The 20911-nt window shown below is 43.7% G+C and overlaps 1 protein-coding gene across 2 annotated transcripts; it reads right to left on the reverse strand.

Moving 5' to 3' along the window:
* fbxw11a (F-box and WD repeat domain containing 11a) lies at positions 1-20503 on the reverse strand. 2 transcript variants are annotated; one of them, XM_036942845.1, is made up of 14 exons: positions 20026-20503; positions 17903-18007; positions 16339-16410; positions 15938-16160; positions 11663-11849; positions 11462-11552; positions 10876-11013; positions 10355-10473; positions 7558-7807; positions 7258-7376; positions 1584-1694; positions 1396-1474; positions 1145-1309; positions 14-1075 (listed from the first exon to the last, which is right to left on the reverse strand). In XM_036942845.1, exons 1-13 carry the CDS (start codon positions 20062-20064, stop codon positions 1148-1150), a joined length of 1695 nt encoding a protein of 564 aa, XP_036798740.1. In that variant the 5' UTR covers positions 20065-20503; the 3' UTR covers positions 14-1075; positions 1145-1147. The 2 variants fall into 2 exon arrangements, with proteins under 2 accessions (XP_036798741.1, XP_036798740.1); XM_036942846.1 differs by lacking the exon at positions 17903-18007 and having other exon boundaries at positions 1-1075; positions 20026-20322.
* Between the last annotated feature and the right edge of the window lie 408 nt (positions 20504-20911).

The following is a 20911-nucleotide window of genomic DNA, read 5'->3' on the forward strand; positions in this document are numbered from 1 at the left end:
GACACATGCAGTAATTTATGTTAGTTGGCTCAATACCCAATCACTGTCAAGTACTTTATTCACAATATCATTTTCTTTAAAAAAAATCATTTTAATATAGAACAATTTTGACAAGAGGACTCAGTTTTACAGCTAAATTGCATTCAGAGTTCCAGCTTCTCTCATAACTAAAGCGAGCATGGATGGATAGAGAGAGATGGTGAGCGGAAACGACTGAGAAGAGTGAATGAGAAAGACAATGAGAATAAGAGACAGAAAAATAACTACAATGCTTAGTATAATTTTACTAAGAACAAAATGATTTGTCAAATAAAATATAAAAACAAAAGAATAAAAAAAACATTCAGAAAGTAAAACAGCCGTAAAAGGAAAGAGCATAGGTGTCGCCCGGGACGACGTATCCCGGCAACCTCAACATGCACATCCATTTCCATGGTGACGGAGCAATACTGCCAGTCTTTCTATTAGTCTATGCCGCATTTTACAGGTTCACACACACACACACACACACGTGTGTTCCGCGTTCCGAACAAGTGTTCATCCCAGGGAGAAGAAGAGTGGGAACCAGGATAGATGGAGTGGAGTCTTCATTCTTCACTCATTAACTAACTCCATCGCTCATCCTTCCTCACTCAGAGCCGAGATAAAAGTCTCTCTCTCCCACACTGCAGCGCCAAGGTCATTCTCCATCCATACGAGCACGTGTGTCTAGGTGGGGTTGGGGGTGAGAACTGAAGAACTAGAGCTTATGGTAGGACTTCTTAAGGTAAGTGATTAGGTCATGTCTGGTGTAAGATATGTAAAAACATTTTTTACTGTGGTGGGTTAGTGTTGACTGGAGAACATAAGTTAGTGATATAATATGAATGTGTGGTTGTGTGTGTTCAACTGCAGGAAAAGTTGCAGTGCGTGTGTGTGTTTCAGGGGTGTGGTGGGAGACCTAAGTCCTTGTCAGAATGGGTATATGGACAGAAGGATGAGGAAGAAGACGAGTTGAGCTCCTCTCTGCAACACACCCTCCATCAGCCAATCAGATCTCAGCTCCTCCAAGACTTGCTGCAGTGGATGGCGCCACCTGAAGGACAGAGACGGGTCAAAAACTCCAAGCCAGAGTTGTGTGTGAGCGCGCGTGTGTGTGTGTTACCTGCTATCTGGAGATATAGGTGTAGGTGCGTGAGGGGGACCGGCCCTCTGACTGTCCATTGGTCGACACGTTCAGGAAGTCCCAGATGAGGATGGTGTCGTCATGGGAACTGCTGATGATCTGGAACTCGTCAAACTGCAGCCGGAACACGCGCCCCGAGTGCTCCTGAAAAACACACACACAAACCACCTAACGCTACGGTCTACAACAGACCAGACATTAAAAGATTAAAGCAAACAAAAGATACTCACCACCAGTGTGCGAAGACACAAGGTGCTGGCTGGGGCTCGTGGGTCCAGGGCAGCTTGCAGGTCCCACACCTTGATCTTACTGCAGAGAGAGGAGACGAGGTCAGTAGAGAACAGCAGTGTGCGTGTCAATTGTAAAAAGACAATCTATAAACTCATTGTGTGTGTGTGTGTGTGTGTGTGTCTCTCACCCGTCATAGGCACCACTGACAATTCTCTTGTTGTCAAAGCGAATGCAGCGGACTAGTTCCTCATGACCTTCCAACACTCGCAAACACGCTCCACACTCAATATCCCATAACCTGGAAACAAACAATACGTTCACACAATAAACCATGCGTTCACACAATAAACCATGCGTTCACACAATAAACCATGCGTTCACACAATAAACCATACGTTCACACAATAAACCATACCTTCACACAATAAACCATACGTTCACACAATAAACCATACCTTCACACAATAAACCATACGTTCACACAATAAACCATACATTCACAAACACACACAGCTTTCAGAAAAGGTATTCACACCCTTTATTTAGGGCAAGCCTAAATAAGTTCAGGAGTAAAAATGTGCTTAACAAGTCACATAAGCTGCATGGACTCACTGGTGTGCAATAATAGTGTTTGATAGGATTTTTTGAATGGCTACCTCTGTACCCCACACATACAATTTACCTGTACGGTCCCCTCAGTCGAGCAGTGAAAGCACAGATTAAACCAGAAATCTCATTTACACAAGTATTCACACACATCAATACTTCGTAGTAGCACTTTGCCAGCAGTTACAGCTGAGTCTTTCTGGGTAAGTCGAAGAGCTTTATACACCTGGATTGTGCAACATTTGCCCATTATTCTTATCAAAATTCAAGATTTTTTTTCAAGATTTAAGTCAAAACTAACTCAGGAACATTCACTGTCTTCTTGGTAAGCAACTCCAGTGTAGATTAGGCTTTGTGTTTTTGTCCAGCTGAAAGGTGAACTCATCTCCCTGTGTCTGGTGAAAAAGCAGACTGAACCAGGTTGTCCTCTAGGATTTGTACCTGTGCTTAGCTCTATTCCGTGTCTTTTCATGATAAAACTCCTTAGGTCCTTGCCAATGACAAGCATGCCCATACTTGAGTAAAACATACCTTCATAGTAAATGGCTCAAGTAAAAGTCACCCAGTAAAATACTACTTGAGTAAAAGTCTAAAAAGTATTTGGTTTTAAATATACTTCAGTATCAAAAGTATAAATCATTTCAATTTCCTTATATTAAGAAAACCAGACGGCACCATATAAAACATTTAAAAAAGTATAGCTAGAGGCACACTCTAATACTCAGACATAATTTACAAACAAAGCATTTGTGTTTAGTGAGTCCATCAGATGAGGCAGTAGGGAGGACCAGGGATGTTCTCGAGAAGTGTGTGAATTGGACCCTTTTCTTGTCCTGCTAAGCATTCAAAATGTAACGAGTACTTTTGGGTGTCAGGGAAAATGTATGGAGTAAAAAGTACATTATTTTCTTTAGGAATGTAGTAACATAAAAAAATGGTACGGGTAAAGTAGGCACCCTCCAAAAACTACTTTTAAGTGTTTTTTTCTTCTTTACACCACTGCCCATAACATGATGCAGCCACCACCATGCATGAAAAAATGAAGTGTACATCTTAGTCATTTAGTAGACGCTCTTATCCAAAGCGACTTACAGTAGTGAGTGCAATTATTTTTTCCCATTCTGGTCCCCAGTAGGAATCAAACCCACAACGCTGGTGTTGCAAGCACCATGCTCTACCAACTGAGCAACGCAGGACACTGTAGGATTTGTCCCAAACAGCACACTTCGTATTCAGGACATAAAGCGAATTTATTTGTCAAAATTTCTGCAGTTTTACTTTAGTGCCTTATCGCAAACAGGATGTGTGTTTTGGAATCTTTTTCCTCTACAGGCTTCCTTTTCACTGCCATTTAGGTTAGAATTGTGAAGTAACTACAAAAGTTGATCCATCAGTTTTTCCCTAACATTTCTATGTTTTTGAAAGTTAACAGTGGCTAGGTCTTGGAATTTGAGGTTACGGTAATTGTCCAGGCCAATGTACACCTTCACCGACATAACAGTTCAGGGGGAGGTCACAACTCTGTTTATATACTTGTTTACATGGATATGCGTCCAAATAAAACCTATTTGAAACACTCCATTATCATCATGGCATTTAATGACTATTCAGGTTATTAATGATAAAAATAAATCACCGAAGGCTGCTGAGGGGAGGACAGTTCATAATAATGTCTGGAATGGTATCAAACATGGTATCGTACTCATTAAAACACATGGTTTCCGTTTCATTTATTCCGTCACAGCCATTACCACGAGCCAGTCCTCCTCAGTTAAGGAGCCACCAGCCACCTGTGTTATAAACATTAAAATCAACAAATTAAGGCCAGGTTGGAGCGGGATCTGTTGCATTTTAGTATTGACAACAGGAAGAGTCAAAATAAAGATATGCCTACCTTGTCCTCTCCTGCACGAAATATGTAAATAAATAAAGATCCTACTTTGATGCACAAAACCATTCAAACGAAGTCTGATGGGTTTTCCCCACTTTTCCCGAAATAGTAGCATAATGTCACAAACCCTGCTGCTGCGGTCATTTGATGGCAGTGGCATATGTTCTTCAAAGAGAAGACGCCGTAATGAGAGAAATAATGTAGACTAAGCTACTGAAAATAGGCCTTCTACAAGATTAAATCATGACAGGGAGGTTTTGATTCTTAAAAGAGACGGAGTCCAGACAGGCTACTTTAGGAAACTTTTTGAATAATGAAATTGACAATCATCAAAATAGAAACATGTCCATAGCCTTTTTAAAATCAGCTACGCTGATTATCGAGGGGTAGGAGTGTTAGAAAGATTCTTCAAATACTGTTAGTAACATGCATACAAAAAAATTCTGAGAAGCCCAGCTGGGCACTATACTACATTTGACATTTGCGAGAAGCAGGCCAGGTACTTCTATGCGTGCTCAGGCGCATGCTCTCCATCAACATCAGGGGCGGCAGGTAGCCTAGTGGTTACAGCGTTGGACCAGTAACCAAAAAGGTTGCCGGATCGAATTCCCGAGCTGACAAGGTATAAATATGTCGTTCTGCCACCTGAACAAAGCAGTTAACCCACTGTTCCCTGGTACACCGTCATTGTAAATAAGAATTTGTCCTTAACTGTTAAATAAAGGTTCAAGAAAAAAATTTATTAACAGGGAAACGAGACATGCTCACATGGAGCTCCTAAATGGTACGTCTTGTTACTCACAAGTGTAACAAACAACGTTTCCACTCCAAGAATGACAAATTACTGTATTTAATACAGGCAGAAATGACAGGGATTAACTGTAAATTGCCTGTTTTACAAACTGTAGGTGACCACATGGGGCATCATAAAAATTAGGAGGGCGGCAATTACTTTGTCTCGCCTAGGGCAGAATGTCGGCCAGTACCTGGCCTGATCAGCGTTGATGAGTGTATAAAATTATACCACTCCAGGTTGGAGGATTGGTGCATTGTCCATTTGACAAAACATTAGTGCATTACAGCCCTCAGTCAGAACAAATTTGTCAACTGTTGTTGAATAATTAATGAAGTCAGACACATCCAAACTTTTTTATAAGACAGATTTATTTACTAGCAAGCAATGAAAAAGTCCACATATCTTTTTTTTTTTTACTGTAGTCCCATAGCGCTCTACACCCCCCCACCTAGGGATTACCTGCTCGAGAGTCAAAGGAAAGAGGAAATAGAACTAGAAAGTTTGACAGACTAACCCCCAAAACAATTGGTTATAATCATTAGTAAAACTTCACCTAAAAGCGGGAGTGTTATCTACATGAAAATAAAGTTCAGCCTACATTAATTTTGGGATAAAAAAATAAAAAAACGGTTTTGACGGTCATTTTATTTTCATGGTGGTCTTCATTCATAACCGTCAGTTACACAGTTATTCAATTACTGTCACAGCCCTACAATTGGCCTCATGGTGAAATCACTGAGCGGTTTCCTTCCTCTCTGGCAAATGAGTTAGGAAGGGCACAAGTATCTTGGTAGTGACTGGGTGTATTGATACACTATCCAAAGTGTATATTCAATGTCTTCTTTATTTGTACCCATATACCAATGGGTTGCCTTCGTTGCGTTCTTTGCGAGGCATTGGAAAACCTCCCTGGTCATTGTGGGTGAAATTCACTGCACAAACAGATAAGTGTATGTGTGGGGTACAGAGATGAGGTAGTTGTTCAAAAATCACACCTGTTCATTTAAATGCATTCCAGATGACTACCTCATGAAGCTGGTTGAGAGAATGCCAAGTGTGTGCAAAACTCAGGGGAGCAATCGGGGGAGAAGGACCTTGGTCAGGGAGGTGACCAAGAACCAGGTTATTCTGACAGAGCTCCTCTGTGGAGACAGGGGATATCTTCCAGAAGGACAACCATCTCTGCAGCATTCCACCAATCAGGCCTTTATGGTAGTGGCCATCTGGAAGCCATTCCTCAGTAAAAGGCACAAGACAGCCCGCTTGGAGTTTGCCAAAAGGCATCTAATGACTCTCAGACCATGAGAAACAAGATTGTCTGGTCTGATGAAACCAACGTTGAACTCTTTGGCCTGAATGACAAACGTCGCCTCTGGAGAAAATCAGGCACCATCCCTACGGTGAAGCATGGTGGTGGCAGCATTATGCTGTGGGTATGTTATTCAGCGGTAGGGACCAGGAGACTAGTCGGGATCGAGGGAAAGATGGACGGAGCAAAGTTCTGAGAGATCGTTGGTGAAAACCTGCTGCAGAGTGGTCAAGACCTCAGACTGGGGGCGAAGGTTCACCTTCCAACAGGACAACGACCCTGAGCACACAGCCAAGCCAAGGCTTTGGGACAAGTCTCTGAATGTCTTTGAGTGGCCCAGCCAGAGCTCGGACTTGAAACCGATCGAACATCTCTGGAGAGACCAGAAAATAACTGTGTAGCAACGCTCCCCATCCAACCTGACAGAGCTTGAGAGGATCTGCAGAGAAGAAATGAGAAAAACTCCCCAAATACAGGTGTGCCAAGCTTGTAGCGTCATACCCAAAAAGACTCAAGGCTGTAATCGCTGCGAAAGGGGCTTCAACAAAGTACTGAGTGAAGGGTCTGAATACTTATGTAAATGTAATACTTCCATTTTTTAAATTGTAACACATCTGCACAAATTTCTGAAAACATGTTTTTGCTTTGTTATTATGGAGTAGTGTGTGTAGATTGATGAAGGGAAAAACAATTTAATCAATTTTAGAATAAGTCTGTAACATAACAAAATGTGGAAAAAGTCAAGGGATCTGAATACTTTCCAAAGGCACTGCCTACCTGACACACATCCTACAAAGTCCCATAAACCCAGTGAAACAAGATATCACAGACTGGCCGTGTGCAAATACCCATAATGTGTTCTAAATAGTAGGCATTTAATATATGTGAAAATATAAAGTTTTATAGTATGTGAAATTGGGGGGGACGTAGTATGTTTTAAATGCCAGGATGTCATACTCGTTTCCTCTTTTCATCTAGTACGGATTCACTGCATGCTATTGAGTAAGAAAATCACCTTTTCAGACCCATGTGTGATTGACAACAGCTGACAATCAGGTAAGGGGACGCGCTGTACCAAAATGAACAAACGATGGGAAACGTCGCCATTGTGCATTAGCTAACGCATTCTCAGTATGGGTGAGTCTGGTACGTAGATATTTATTGCTTACGTTATTTCTGAACATTATGTTAAAAATAGGATGTAGGATGATTAGTACAGTAGTAGGCAGGACAGATTTAGGACAGGACCAGTCTCCTACCGTATGGTGTTGTCCGAGGAGCCACTGACCACCAGTCTGTCTCTGTACTGCAGGCAGGCGATGCCTCGCTTGTGTCCGTTTAGCGTGCGCACAAACTCACACGTACTGGTGCTCCACACCTACAGGGGGCAGCAGAGAGAGAGGGAGACAGACAGACATCAAATATTCACCGGAAACAACTACAATATCAAACACTGTAGAGACAAGGTATGTCCGTGTGCACCCACATACTCGCTAACACACTAGCCCCACATTTCATATCTCATGATCCACACACACACACACACACACACCTCTCACCTTGATGGTGCGGTCCCCCGAAGCGGACACAATGTATTTGTCGTCAAAATCGACCACGTTGACGGCGGCACGGTGACCCACGAGGACCCGCCGGAGGCTGATGTCGGTGGGCGAGGCCATGTCCCACACGGCGATGGAGCGGTCCTTGGAACAAGTCACCATCAGACCGTTGCAGAAGCGCAGGTGGAGCACCGCCTCGTTGTGATGGATCAGGGTGTTCAATACCTCACCCGACGTCACGTCCCACACCCTGAGTGAGCGAGGGAGACGGACAGAGGAGAAGGGGAGGGTGGAGGGAAGGAGATTTTAAAAAAGGAGGGAAGGGAGGGAGAAGGAGAATGAGAAAAGGAGGGGGGGGATATTATAAAAAATAAAAAACGAGACTGATTAACGAAAGCTCTGCTAAACAGACCGAAGCGGCCAAGGCTGGACACTGCGCCGTCCCAGTCAACACACCCCACACTAGGGACCAGCTGTTAAGAGCGTTTTTATTGAGTTCCACTGTACGACAGGGGGGGGGGATCAAACACACAAACTCAGAATACACACTGGAAAAGCTGAGACTCAAAGCCACAAACAAGTGCCCGTCAAGTCGTCGCTAAGGAAGTGAAGTCACATTTTCCTTGGATACCTCCCAGGGAGAGTGTGAAGTAATGAGTGTGTGAAGGTTGAGCTTCTGTGTGCAGCCGAGACTGGCATGGGCTGGTGCGCGCACACACACACACTCTCTCCTCAGGTTTGGACATTGTGTGACATTGAAAATGTTAACTAACCATATTGACTATCACAACTCTCTTACAGATAGGAAATCTAACAGCTAGCCTTATATTGGAAGGTGAGAAATGGTAACGATTTAAATATCAATCTCCTCCCTGTGTACGAGTGTGTGTAGCGTCTGTGTGTAGCTACAGAAGATAGGGTGAAGTACTGATTATTACCACAAGAGTGGTAGAGAGAGAGACTGACATTCACAAATGATATAATATTGCATCCAAGAGACAGCGAGATGGCTGGGCAGCAGATTAGCACTCCTCAACTAGCTATAAATAAATGAGCAGACAGGGCAGGATGCTTTCATATATAGATAGACCACAGACAGAGCCTTCTCTCTCTGCTATGAGACCTGTGTTTGGCTGCTCGGAGGGTTGGCTGGTGTGACAGTCAGAAGTGACAGTGATCCAATGGCTGTGGTGGGTATTGGGCAAATCCAAGACAGATGTGGAGACGGTTGGCGATCCTGACCAAGACAACTTTTTAGTCACGTTTCTAGGACGACAATGTCCATTCTAGATGTATTTATATCATGTACTTTTTTCCACATTTTGTTCCGTTACAGCCTTATTCTAAAATGAATTAAATAAAAATCCTCAGCAATTTACACACAATACCCCATAATGACAGTGAAAACAAGTTTAGACACTGTTGCAAATGTATCAACAACAAAAAAATAAAGCTTATTTACTTAAGTATTCAGATCCTTTGCTATGAAAATCGAAATTGAGCTCAGGTGCATCCTGTTTCCATTGATCATCCTTGAGATGTTTCTACAACTTGATTGGAGTCCACCTGTGGTACATTCAATTGATTGGACATGATTTGGAAAGGCACAAACCGATCTATATAAGTAGACAGGTCAGAGCAAAAACCAAGCCAAGAGGTCAAAGGAATTGTCCATAGAGCTGTGAGACAGGATTGTATCAAGGCATAGATCTGGGGAAGGGTACCAAAAGATTTCTGCAGCATTGAAGGTCCCCAAAAACACAGTGGCCTCCATCATTCGTCAATGGAAGAAGTTTGGAACCACCAAGACTCCTCCTAGATCTAGCCGCCCGGCCAAACTGAGCAATCGGGGAAGAAGGGCCTTGGTCAGGGAGGTGACCAAGAACCCGATTGTCACTGACAGAGCTCCAGAGTTCCTCCGTGGAGATCAGGGAATCTTCCAGAAAGACAACCATCTCTGCAGCACTCCACCAATCAGGCAAAGATTATCAGAGAAAAGTACAGCGAAATTCTTGATGAAAACCTGCTCCAGAGCGCTCAGGATCTCAGATTGGGGTGAAGGTTCACCTTCCAACTGGACAACGCCCCTAAGCACACAGCCAAGACAACTCAGGAGTGGCTTCTACAAGTCTCTGAATGTCCATGAGTGGCCCAGCCAGAGCCCGGACTTGAACCCGATCGAACATCTCTGGAGACCTGAAAATAGCTGTGCAGCGACGCTCCCCATCCAACCTGACAGAGCTTGAGAGGATCTGCAGAGAAGAATGGGAGAAAGACCCCAAATACAGGTGTGCTAAGCTGGTACCGTCATACCCAAGAAGACTGGTTGCTGTAATCGATGCCAAAGTTGCTTCAACAAAGTAATGAGTAAAAGGTCTGAATACTTATGTATTCTACAAATCTGTTTTTGCTTTGTCATTATGGGGTACTGTGTGTAGATTGATGAGGGGGAAAAACAGTTTCAGCAATTTTAGAATAAGGCTGTAACGTAACAAAATGTGGAAAAAGTCAAGGGATCTGAATACTTTCCAAGGCACTGCAGGCGGCCGCGGGTTTTACACTGACATACCGGGTGGCTAAAGCAGTAGGTCATATAGCGACAGATGGCAGTGTAAGGTGGTCCCCTCAAACGGCACCCTATTCCATATATGGTAGTGTACTACTTTTGGACCAGAGCTCCATGGGTCCTGGTGAAAACTAGTGCACTGCATGGGAAATAGGGTTGTATTTGGACTAAGCCTGTGTGTGTATGTATATATATATATATATATATGAATATGAGATGACTGTGTCATACCTGACAGTGGAGTCGGAGGAACCAGTGACTATGACTCTCTCATCATACTGCAGACACAACACTGACCCTGTATGACCTGTCAGGATCTTCAGACACTCCAGAGACTGCTTGTCCCAGATCTACACCAATAGAGGGAGGAGGAGATGTCAGGAGAGAGAGAGAGAGTAGAAAAAGAAAGAGTTAGCACGAGGAAGGGAGAGAAAGCTAGCAGGAGCAGATGTGGATCAGGGTAAGCTGGTCTCAGTATTGTTCATGCCCAATTTCCATGCAGTGTGGTAGGGATCCCTGTGTACTAGAGTGCTGGAGATGGACAGGCTAGCCCTTTCCTCCCTCCTCCCCCTCATTTTCCAGGCCAGACAGATGAGTGGAACACACAGAGGGTGGGCAAATGACTCCTTTCATCCTTTAATTCATGTCTTTCCTTTGAGAGAGACAGCTGTTGTTTCACATCAAAGGCATAGTCTGCAATAACATGATGATTCATCCATTTTGACCCCATTTTGACAAGTACACTCACGCACCTTTATGGAGTTGTCTCTCAGGCCGCTGATGATTTTATCATCGTCGTACTGGAGGCAGTAGACTCCTTTACTGTTCTCTGACCGACACTGGATCCTCTGTAGGTTGTGTCTGCCACACCGCCAGTTAGCCTCGATAGTCTACACACACACACACACACACACACACGAGATAGAGGTGAGGAGAGGGGGGTAGAGGTGAGGAGAGCAGAGCAGAGAGGGGGTTGACAGGTAGTGGGAAGGAGAGAGAGATGTCAAGAGGAAACACATACAATAGGGGGATAGAAGAAAACAGAAAAGAGTGGATATACGAGGGAGGAAAAACATTGGATGGGGAAAAAGAGCAACGACGGGTGAGACCAAAATAGATCCCTTCATCAAAAGTATTAATAGTTTTTAATCACACCCACGGTCTATAGACACAGAACGCAACAGAACGTGTCCCCCCCACATGGCACCCTATTCCCTACATAAGGTCACCAGAGCCCTGGTGAAAAGTAGTGCACTAAATAGGAAATAGGGGGCCATTTGAGACGTAGCCACCGCCTGAAGGGCGAGGGTTTTTTTGTGGACAGAGCTACAGTCTAACCTCTATGTCCTGGATGATCTTGGGGTACAGGGAGTGGTAGTAGGAGTTGGGCGGGACCTCTGTCGTTCGGTTCTTGAACAGATACTTCTCCCTGAGATGACGGACAGAACAAGAAGCCAATGAGAAATCAATCTTCAGAACTTCCCTATTCCTTGTGTCTCCGTCTCCAGTAGCTCGACGAGCGTTCGTGTTCATGCTCACCACTGGTGCCTCTCGGACAGGCCTTTCCAGAGGGGGTCTGTGCGGACCATGCGTTCTATGAGTTTCTTCCAGAGCATGCCCTCTGAGATCACCCTCTGCCACTCCTTACACACCAGCTCCGCGGAGCACAGAGACTGCGCGTCCAGGAACGACAGGATGTTCTCTGCTATGTGGTCCAGACCCTGGGCTAGAGAGAGGAAGCGAGAGAGATGGGGTGTAAGTGTTTGTTGGGTGTGTGAGCATGGTGTGTGAAGGAGTGCAAAAGAGTGTGGAAGATAGAGCTCTGCTACCTAACACTAGACACCAGGTTAGGGGCCGGGCATCTCCGTTTCTTTCGTCAATTTCTAGGTTTCGGGCTGGGCTCTGCCATCAGTAACGTTTTGAAGTTGAGCCATCTGCTGTGCAGTAGCCGACAGTCATACCTGCCTAATATGGTGCTGGAAGTGCTTTAACCTCATCAGACAGACCAGAATATTGTCCGCGTCGACAGGAGAGATTTTGTCACAGGAAATAACGTTAGCCAGCTAGCGGCTAACTGCTCCCTCACGTCCCGTCATTGAGCAGCCCAAGGCGGAGCCGTTGCTATGGACACTCAGACAGGCCGATTAGCAGCAGAGTGCGCGCAACAGTGCAGACTGAGACCAGAAGCTAACGGAGGGAAGTTATTTCAAACGTTGGGTTGGGAACGGGCTGAGCCTTAAATTAGGCAGAAGCAAATCGGGCCTGGGTAGGGTCTGAACGTCACGGGCATTGGTAGGGCTCAGGCTTAAAATACATTCCTGTGCTGGACTCTAGCGGTCGCATCCAAAACAAGGTGTGAACGTGTGTACGCGCGGGTGAGAAAGGGTGTCTGGAAAATAAGTTAAAGGGTGTGTAGTGTGGCAGTCACGAAATTGTCAGCCGGTGATTGCCAAGCAAATAACTGGTCGGTCTCACGGTAATTGACCGTTAATTAAAACATACACATTTAGCATCTCCTGGATGCAGACTTTTCAAACATCTACGTTTGAATTAGTCTAAGAAATCCATGTATTATAGCCTACACCTTCACAATGAATCCATGATTTATTTTAGACAGGTCTAAAGAAGCATGATGTGAAGAAAATGTAGTGTTTTTCAGAAGAAAAAAATAGCATACTCCGAGTTGTCTTTATGTTAGGTCCTGATGTGGCTATGCCAAATGGCTGTGGGCTACACTAGTTCATTTGGCAGACAAGATTAGCTTACAATTCCGTGGCATTATTTTATGTTATGACGAGTACAATTGAACAAAGCTGAATGAAATGGAAAGGATATTTTCTCCAATCGATTTGAGGGAGCGCGCCCATGCGGCTATTCTGTGTCCAACGGTAAAGAATCAGGTACTCCTATATGCTTCATTTTAAGTTATTCAATTTAGTCATTCAACAAACATTGGTCATTACGTTTTGATTTTTAATACATTGTAAGGCTACATGAGACTAATTTGAAAAATGCCGCTGGAAAAGGCATGAGCTCTGCTTTGTTTTTTCATTCAGGCAGTACACACATCAATCATCTCTCATTCACAATTTGACAAGCACTTGATAATATCTACAATTTCATGGTGGCATCCCCTTTGTGTACATAATGCACTCTAAAACAGCCTGCCTGCGTCCTTATCCAATTCCAAAAGATGCATATTGAAAATATTGGAAGAACTGTCCACATTTACTTATCGTCAGCCAACAAGATGAACAGCAAATGCACTAGCCTATGTCAATCTACTATCCCCCCCATAGTACAAAAGTCAACCTATCCTATTGTGTGAGAAATAAATATTCCAAACAGTCTGGGACAGTTATGGGATGCGATAGATCCCAAATTATTAGATTTTTATTTTTTATGCTAGTGGTTGTATTTACTCAATGTGGCTGACGTAACAGATCAGAATTTTTAAGCTTAAAAATGTTGATAGCCTAATAGTTTATTTCTTCACATTATAAGCGCAGCAATGCGTACATGGCAGTAGGATATAAGCATGAATGTTCCATTAGCGGGAAAACACTTATCAAAAGTGACCGTAAATGCAATAATGCATGTAATCCTTTTTATAAAGGTGCATTTTTATAGTGAAAATTATCTTCCCCAAACTTGAAACTCACACACTGCTTATGTATGCCGGTTAGGCTCTTAACCTCTTGTAAAGCGGATTAACGTGCTTAATTTTAAGAAGTTATTTGGCCATTTTGGTTTTGATACAAACGTTAAAGAAACATATAGGCCTATGGGCAAGGGGGCAACATGAGGTGTGAGACTGATTCGATAAAGTCACAAAAAAATTAAAACATAATTCACAAGTGACAGTCTGATGGGTAACAATGTTAGCCTATTATTGATATAAACTTTGCATATACATTACCAGTCAAAAGTTTGGACAAATACCTATACCAGGGTTTCACTATTTTCTACATTGAAGAGTGATAGCGAAGACTTCAAAACTATGAAATAACACATATGGAATCATGTAGTAACCAAAAAAGAAATGTGTTGAACAAATTTAAATCAATTTATATTTGAGATTCTTAAAAGTACCCTTTGCCACCCTTTGCCTTGACAGCTTTGGAGACTTGGCCTTCTCTCAACCAGCTTCATGAGGTAGTCACCTGGAATGCATTTAAATTAACAGGTGTGCCATGTTAAAATCATTTCTGTAATTTCTTTCCTTCTTAATGCGTTTGAGACAAATCAGTTGTGTTGTGACAAGGTAGGGGTTGTATACAGAAGATAGCCCTATTTGGTAAAAGACTAAGTCCATATTATGGCAAGAACAGCTCAAATAAGCAAAGAGAAACAACAGTCCACCATTACTTTAAGACATTAACATCACTCAATGTGGAAAATGTGAAGAACTTTGAAAGCTTCTTCAAGTGCAGTCGCAAAAACCATCAGGTGGTGCTATGATGAAACTGGCTCGCTCTCATGAGGACCGCCACATGAAAGGAAGACCCAGAGTTCTCTGCTGCAGAGGATAAGTTCATTAGCGTTACCAGCCTCAGATATTGCAGCCCAAATAAATGCTTCAGAGTTCAAGTAACAGACACACCTCAACATAAACTGTTCAGAGGAGACTGCGTGAAGCAGGCCTTCATTTCTTTCTGAGGTCTCGGTTGATTTATTTTGATTTTCCCATGATGTCAAGCACAGAGGCACTGAGTTTGAAGGTAGGCCTTGAAATACATCCACAGGTACGACTCAAATTATGTAAATTAGCCTATCAGAAGCTTCTAAAGCCATGACATAATTTTCTGGAATTTCCACAGGTGTTTAAAGGCACAGTCAACTTAGTGTATGTAAACTTCTGACCCACTGGAATTGTGATACAGTGAATTATACATGAAATAATCTGTCTAAACAATTGTTGGAAAAGTTACTTGTGTCATGCACAAAGATGTTCTAACCAACTTGCCAAACTATAGTTTGTTAACAAGAAATGTGTGGAGTGGTTGAAAAACGAGTTAATGACTCTAACCTAAGTGTATGTAAAGTTCCGACTTCAACTGTATGTGGGAACTCCTTCAAGACTATTGGAAAAGCATTCCAGGTGAAGCTGGTTGAGAGAATGCCAAGAGTGTGCAAAGCTGTCATCAAGGCAAAGGGTGGCTACTTTGAAGAATCTAAAATATATATTTAGATTTTTTAACTATTCTACAATGTAGAAAATACAAAGAAAAAACCCTTGCATGAGTAGGTGTCCAAAATTATGACTGGTACTGTATGAGTGAAATTTGTTTTCACACCCACCTGTATCGTGAACGGGGGCAGCGGGAAAAAAACACATTTAATCTACGCACTTAAATAGCGAAGGGAGGACGCTTTTCCCCATGGTTTTTTTCATGCCAGCCAAGTTGGATATACTCCAGTTGTAAATATAAGCAATGTGCTTAATATTAGTAAAGTTGAGAAATAAATATTTTAGGTCTGCCTATAGAAAGCTGAACAACCGCTTTTTAGTAGAGGCCATCACTCAATTGCATTTCCTATTGAAATGTTGCACAACATGAGCTCTCATGAAGTGCTTGATTAGATTCTCAATAACATTTGCATTGATGTCAGAGTGATTAGAGGGAGTGCTGAGTACCAGGCAGTTAGCAAGTTTGGTACGCTACCCAATGACCATGAGCAGCATCAGAACTTGGAGGAGCCAAAAAAAAAAAACGTGACTAAACAGTCACGTGGAATTTGACTCCCTTCGTGACTTGTGATCGCCGGTGTGGCGGTGTTACGTTCACCTCAACAACCCTAGGTGTGTGTTACCTGGCAGTGCTGTGATGAAGTCTCGTTGGAGCATGGGTTTGAGGTAGGAGTTGATGTGGCCGTGTTGGTAGTGGCACATTCGGGAGATGAGGTGTTCTACAAACTCAACTTGGTCAGTCTCGGACCACTGGTCAAACAGGGAGATGCAGTGCTCCTTCTCCTTGTCGTTGTTCCCCTCCGACGGGCGCTTACGAGAGCCCGTCATCACAGGACCGTTACTAAGCTGAGAGGGAGAGGACAGAGTTATACACGCACACACGGCATCCATTCCCACTGAAATTGAATTGCCCATTGCCATACATTTTAAGTGCCTTTTCAAGGACAATTGACACATTTTACGATGTAATATCCCTCAGATATATTACACAGATTCCACACCCTCATAATCCACCTACACACACCTTGGTGAGAACTGTGGTCTTCTTTGGCGAGAGGTCGTCTACGTGGTTCTGAGACTCCATGACTGATGTGTTCTGTATGACGAGACAAGAACACAGGGAATGAATGGTTAGAGCTCATTTGGTGTCTGTTAAGAAAAGGTAAATGAACACAAATGTGCAAAATGGTAGCAGAATGCAGAGTACAATGGCACACACACACGGCTAGCTAATAACATAAGAAAGCTCCTCTCCCTGTGATGTGCAGTCTGGACAGGAAATTAAACTGGAGTATGTGGGTATGGCTGCTAGACAAACCTTGCAGTAATGAAACCATAATCTGATAGTACCAAGGCCTCCAACACAGACAGTTTTCATTTCAAATGGCACCCTATTCTCAACTACGTACTACTTTGTGTCAAAAGCACAACACCGTATAGGGAATAGGGTGTCATTTGGGATGCAGCGACAAACAGTGGGAGAATGCTGGGAGGAGTACTGTTAAAGGTTGAACCAGACGGGTTCCCTCTCCCATTTAAAATGTTAACAGATATAACAAGCACGGGCTGTGTGTGTATGTCTGTGTCATCCACACACACTTCACCTGACACTGTCACAGATTGAGAAATCTGTCCAGATGTGTATGGATGTATGTAGAAGAGAAACACAAGGGACTTCCTCAGATGGCCTACAGTAGCACATCTCCAGTATCTGATATGCAAAAATAAAACTGATATTGCACTGGATCATTTGTCACTCTTCAGTGGAGAGACTGACAGACCAATAGTAACAGGTCAGACGGGTACACAGACAGATGGGTACACAGACAAGGTCAGGGGTCAAGGCTGAGACGGACACTAGTGTTCATGCAGCAGTGCCATACAGAGCAGACAAACTAACAGACAGAGAGCAAGCCTAGGGACAGGCTGCCAGAGACAACGAGCATACCATGGCGCCCCTCACTCCCCCCCTAACACAGGCAGGGCGGGGGGGGGGGGGGGGGGGGTTCCTAGACCATCCCCTGCCCAACACACCTCCAGGCAACCTAGCACTGCACCCCAAGTGACATGCTCTGGTAGCCTCTCCTTCCTTTCACCCCAGCCAGCAGCCCCAACTCTGCTCATCTAATTCAGATTAACTAGACAACTCTTGTCAAGTGAACTGGGCAACTTCTGTCAGAACTAAAAAAAAAAAAAATGTTTTTTAAATACTTGAGAGTAGGGAGTAGTCTAGCTATTTGAAGCTTTACTTTCACTTTGACATGACCTAGCTAGGTTTGGCTAGGCTTGATACAATCCTGTTCCTGTGATTCACTTGTTAGCCTATTATGCTATCTTTGATCAAAATTTGGTCTGTGTGTCACTTCAGCTTTGACCAAAACAACTTTTTTACCAAGGCCAAGATATCAGATATCCTGTAAGCTGGGCTGGAGAGAGAAGCATGTTTTTGGGAGGAAGAGGCGGGAAGGCAAGGGGGCCTGGGGAAGGTGCAGGACACAGCTCATGGTGTGGTAAGGGGCTGAGGGAGGGGAGGGGAGGGGAGGGGGGGCAGTAGGCAGGTCAGAATTAAGAGGAGAGAGTAGCAGAACCTGGTTGTGTGCCCGGGTGGAGGGGATGCTCTGCAGGCACCTGAGTGCACACAAACTCTCTGCCACCGAGGAGCAGCCCAGCCAGAGAGAGCGAGGCACAGAGCACTGTGTGAGAGAAGGAGAGATCGGAAGAGGAATGAAAGGAGAGAAAAGAGGTGTGAGACAGGGATGGGAGAAAGGATGGGAAGAGAGAGGAGGAGGAAAAGAGATGAGGAAACAAGCGAGATGAGGGGTGGAGGAAAGGAGTTGAAGAGGTAGAGAATAGATGAGAGTAGCAGGAGGAAGACAAAAATGGGGGGTAGAATATACATAGACAAAAAGGAGTGAAAGAAATGGGAGGAATGTGGAGGGAAGACAAATATGACAAAACAGAATAGGAAAGAGTGAAGTGAAGAACAGATTGGTGTGTGTAATCACACCAGTGTTTGTGAAGATGAGAAGAGAAGGTGGGTTGGGGTAGTGAGGGGAAAAACCAGTATTAGAGCTACACGCACATTTGCACAGTGAGCGCAGAAACACATACTTACACACACACACACAAGGCATAGACAGACACACAAAAGCATTGTTAGATATATGAAGTGGGTGGGGATAGGAAGAGAAGTTGGAGGGACGATTACGCAATGGACATGTTCGTCAATTTTAAGGCCTTTGATTTTTGCTAACGCCCCGCCCTCTGTTCTTCCATCCTCACACTATGAAAGTGGTTAGTGATTTACATAGGGTCAAAATACAGACACACAGAATAATCTAGAACATACATAACATATGTACATTGTCAATTCAGTGCGAGTAGGCTATCTAATAGGACTGTCTAATATAGCCTAGGTTGGGAAAAGGGTACACAGGGAAGGGAAGAGGGTAACTGGAACAGAAACATGACATGTATCTTAGCTCAAGATCAATGTAGTTTACTTGCAGGGTGGTTGTGTTGATTTAGGTTTAGTCAATGTCAAAATAATGCTTACCATTGAGCTTAGTAATGGTTTAAAGAGGGGTACGACTGACATAATTGGACAAGGGAAAACTCTATTGGAAGTCTTGATAGACTCATTAGCTAGTTACAGGTGAATCACCTAGAGATTTCAGATTCAGTGTGAAAATAATGCCATCATTGCTGCGGTGTGAGGAGCGAGTCTGGTTAGGTGGAATTTAACTTTGCCAAAACAAACAGTGGTGGCTGAGGATTGTTGTGCTGGATGAAACCAAACCAAGGTAGAACTCTGGGCAAACAGCTAGCCATCACCCCAAAATCTGATATATTGGCTTTTGGACTGGTCAGGTGGCTAGTTCAATCTAGCTAACGTTACCTATAAGTCTGCAAGCTAGCTAACGTTACCTTGGTAAATTGAAGAATGAAAAGATGGAAAACCCAAGTACAACATAGTTTGTTACAAATGTCAGCTGTCCATCTATAGCTGTCGAAATCAAGTAAGTTACAATTATTTATGCATCACAATGTCACGGTGGCCAACTATTTGATGCTTAACCAACAACTCGTTAGCAATGGAGTTAGCAATGAAACTACCCCTCGCGAGTTAATGTTGTGCACTTCCTTCTACGCAGCTTTATAAACATGAACACGCACACCAGAAGAACATTCAGAAATTCACATGGGAGGGTGTGGGCGAGATTTTATTATATTTTATCAGACTTGAAGGTGCATTCCTGTACCTATCCAGCTAACTAGCCAGGTACGTTGTGTCCATAGTTAGCAGGCTAGTTAGCTATCTAGCTGTGACACAGGGCCGAGTGGCGCAGCGTCACCGCAGTGAAAAGCTACACCGAAAGCCGTGACTTTATTTAGTGGACGCCTTGCAGAAACCATTCGATTATTTCGCATGAGGTTACGGATTCAATTTGGCAATTGCAAAAATCAGGGACTATCCTGTCACTTTGACTAATAGGTTTTCGACGACCTAGTCAGTCGCTGCACCAGGACCCTCAAAGAAAAAATATCAATGTTTCAGGCCCTCCCTCTTTCTCTAGTTCCCCTTCCTTTTTCCTCCAACTCTCCCGACCGTCGGTTCGGGTTGGTACCACGTTCGGCCTTCGATTCAAGCCTCTACGGCTCCTTTTCGTTCCCAGTGGCGGCCTAAGGGGTCAATGTCACCAAAGCTTACCATTAATTCCAACGTTTTGTCCTCAATCTCCGGTTCCATGTTGTTGGTCACCCCGATACTCGGCTGTGAAAATGGAAACCAAACACTGCGTCGGCGGCTGCAAAGGCAGAGACGTCATTCACTTCGCTCAGCCACAGCTTGGCAGGGCTGTGTTTAGTGCCCTGCCCCCACTCGTGAATCCGACACTCTTGACTGGCCAAGCTCTGCTAGAGGCGTGCCTTAACTGGCTTGCCCCACATTGATTGGCTTGTCGTGCTATCAAGGCATTCCCCTAACAGAAGGCCAAATGTTTGAAGATGCTGCCATTCTGAGAAACACATCAAAACTATACCACTCGTCACTTTTAGAACGATACCAAAATATGCTTTCTGAGTCTCAGAGATGACTCGCGTCATTTGTTAACATAGTACATAAAGGAATATGACGAGCAAGCAAAACCTATTTTGCATTACTTCTAATATAACACTGTAAATTAATGTAGACACTAGCATACAGCACCAGATCATTTGAAGAATGAAAGTGGATATAAAATGGCTAAAATGACATCTAGGCATGTATCTCTTCAGTGCTTGGGGTGTCTCTACAGACACCCTGGTTCGATTCCAGGCTGTATCACAACCGGCCGTGATTGGGAGTCCCTTAGGGCTGTGCACAATTGGCCCAGCGTTGTCCGGGTTTGGCCATCATAAACAAGAATTTGTTCTTAACCGACTTGCCTAGTTAAATAATGGTTCAAATTTAAAAAATTAAATGAGCAATGTGGGCAAATGTATTTGTAACAAATAGTGTAGAATGAGTTTCTCCTGAATTACACATTCTTCTTACCTTTTTGACAGCAATTGATTTGAGATTTTAAAAACCTGACCAGTGAACCTACCTCTAAGGT

This window comes from Oncorhynchus mykiss, chromosome 14 (assembly GCF_013265735.2).
Source record: "Oncorhynchus mykiss isolate Arlee chromosome 14, USDA_OmykA_1.1, whole genome shotgun sequence".
Classification (NCBI taxonomy): Eukaryota; Metazoa; Chordata; class Actinopteri; order Salmoniformes; family Salmonidae; genus Oncorhynchus; species Oncorhynchus mykiss.

Bases quoted from the DNA above. Each gene is read 5' to 3' on its own strand.
- fbxw11a (XM_036942845.1), bottom strand. From the start codon at position 20,064: ATGGAACCGGAGATTGAGGACAAAACGTTGGAATTAATG. The intron at 11,553-11,662 runs GTGAGCATGAAC...CCGTCATCTCAG, and splicing joins CTGTCCGAGAGGCACCAGTG to GGAGAAGTATCTGTTCAAGA. The intron at 1,695-7,257 runs GTAGGAGACTGG...GTTTGTTTCCAG, and splicing joins TCCTCGGACAACACCATACG to GTTATGGGATATTGAGTGTG.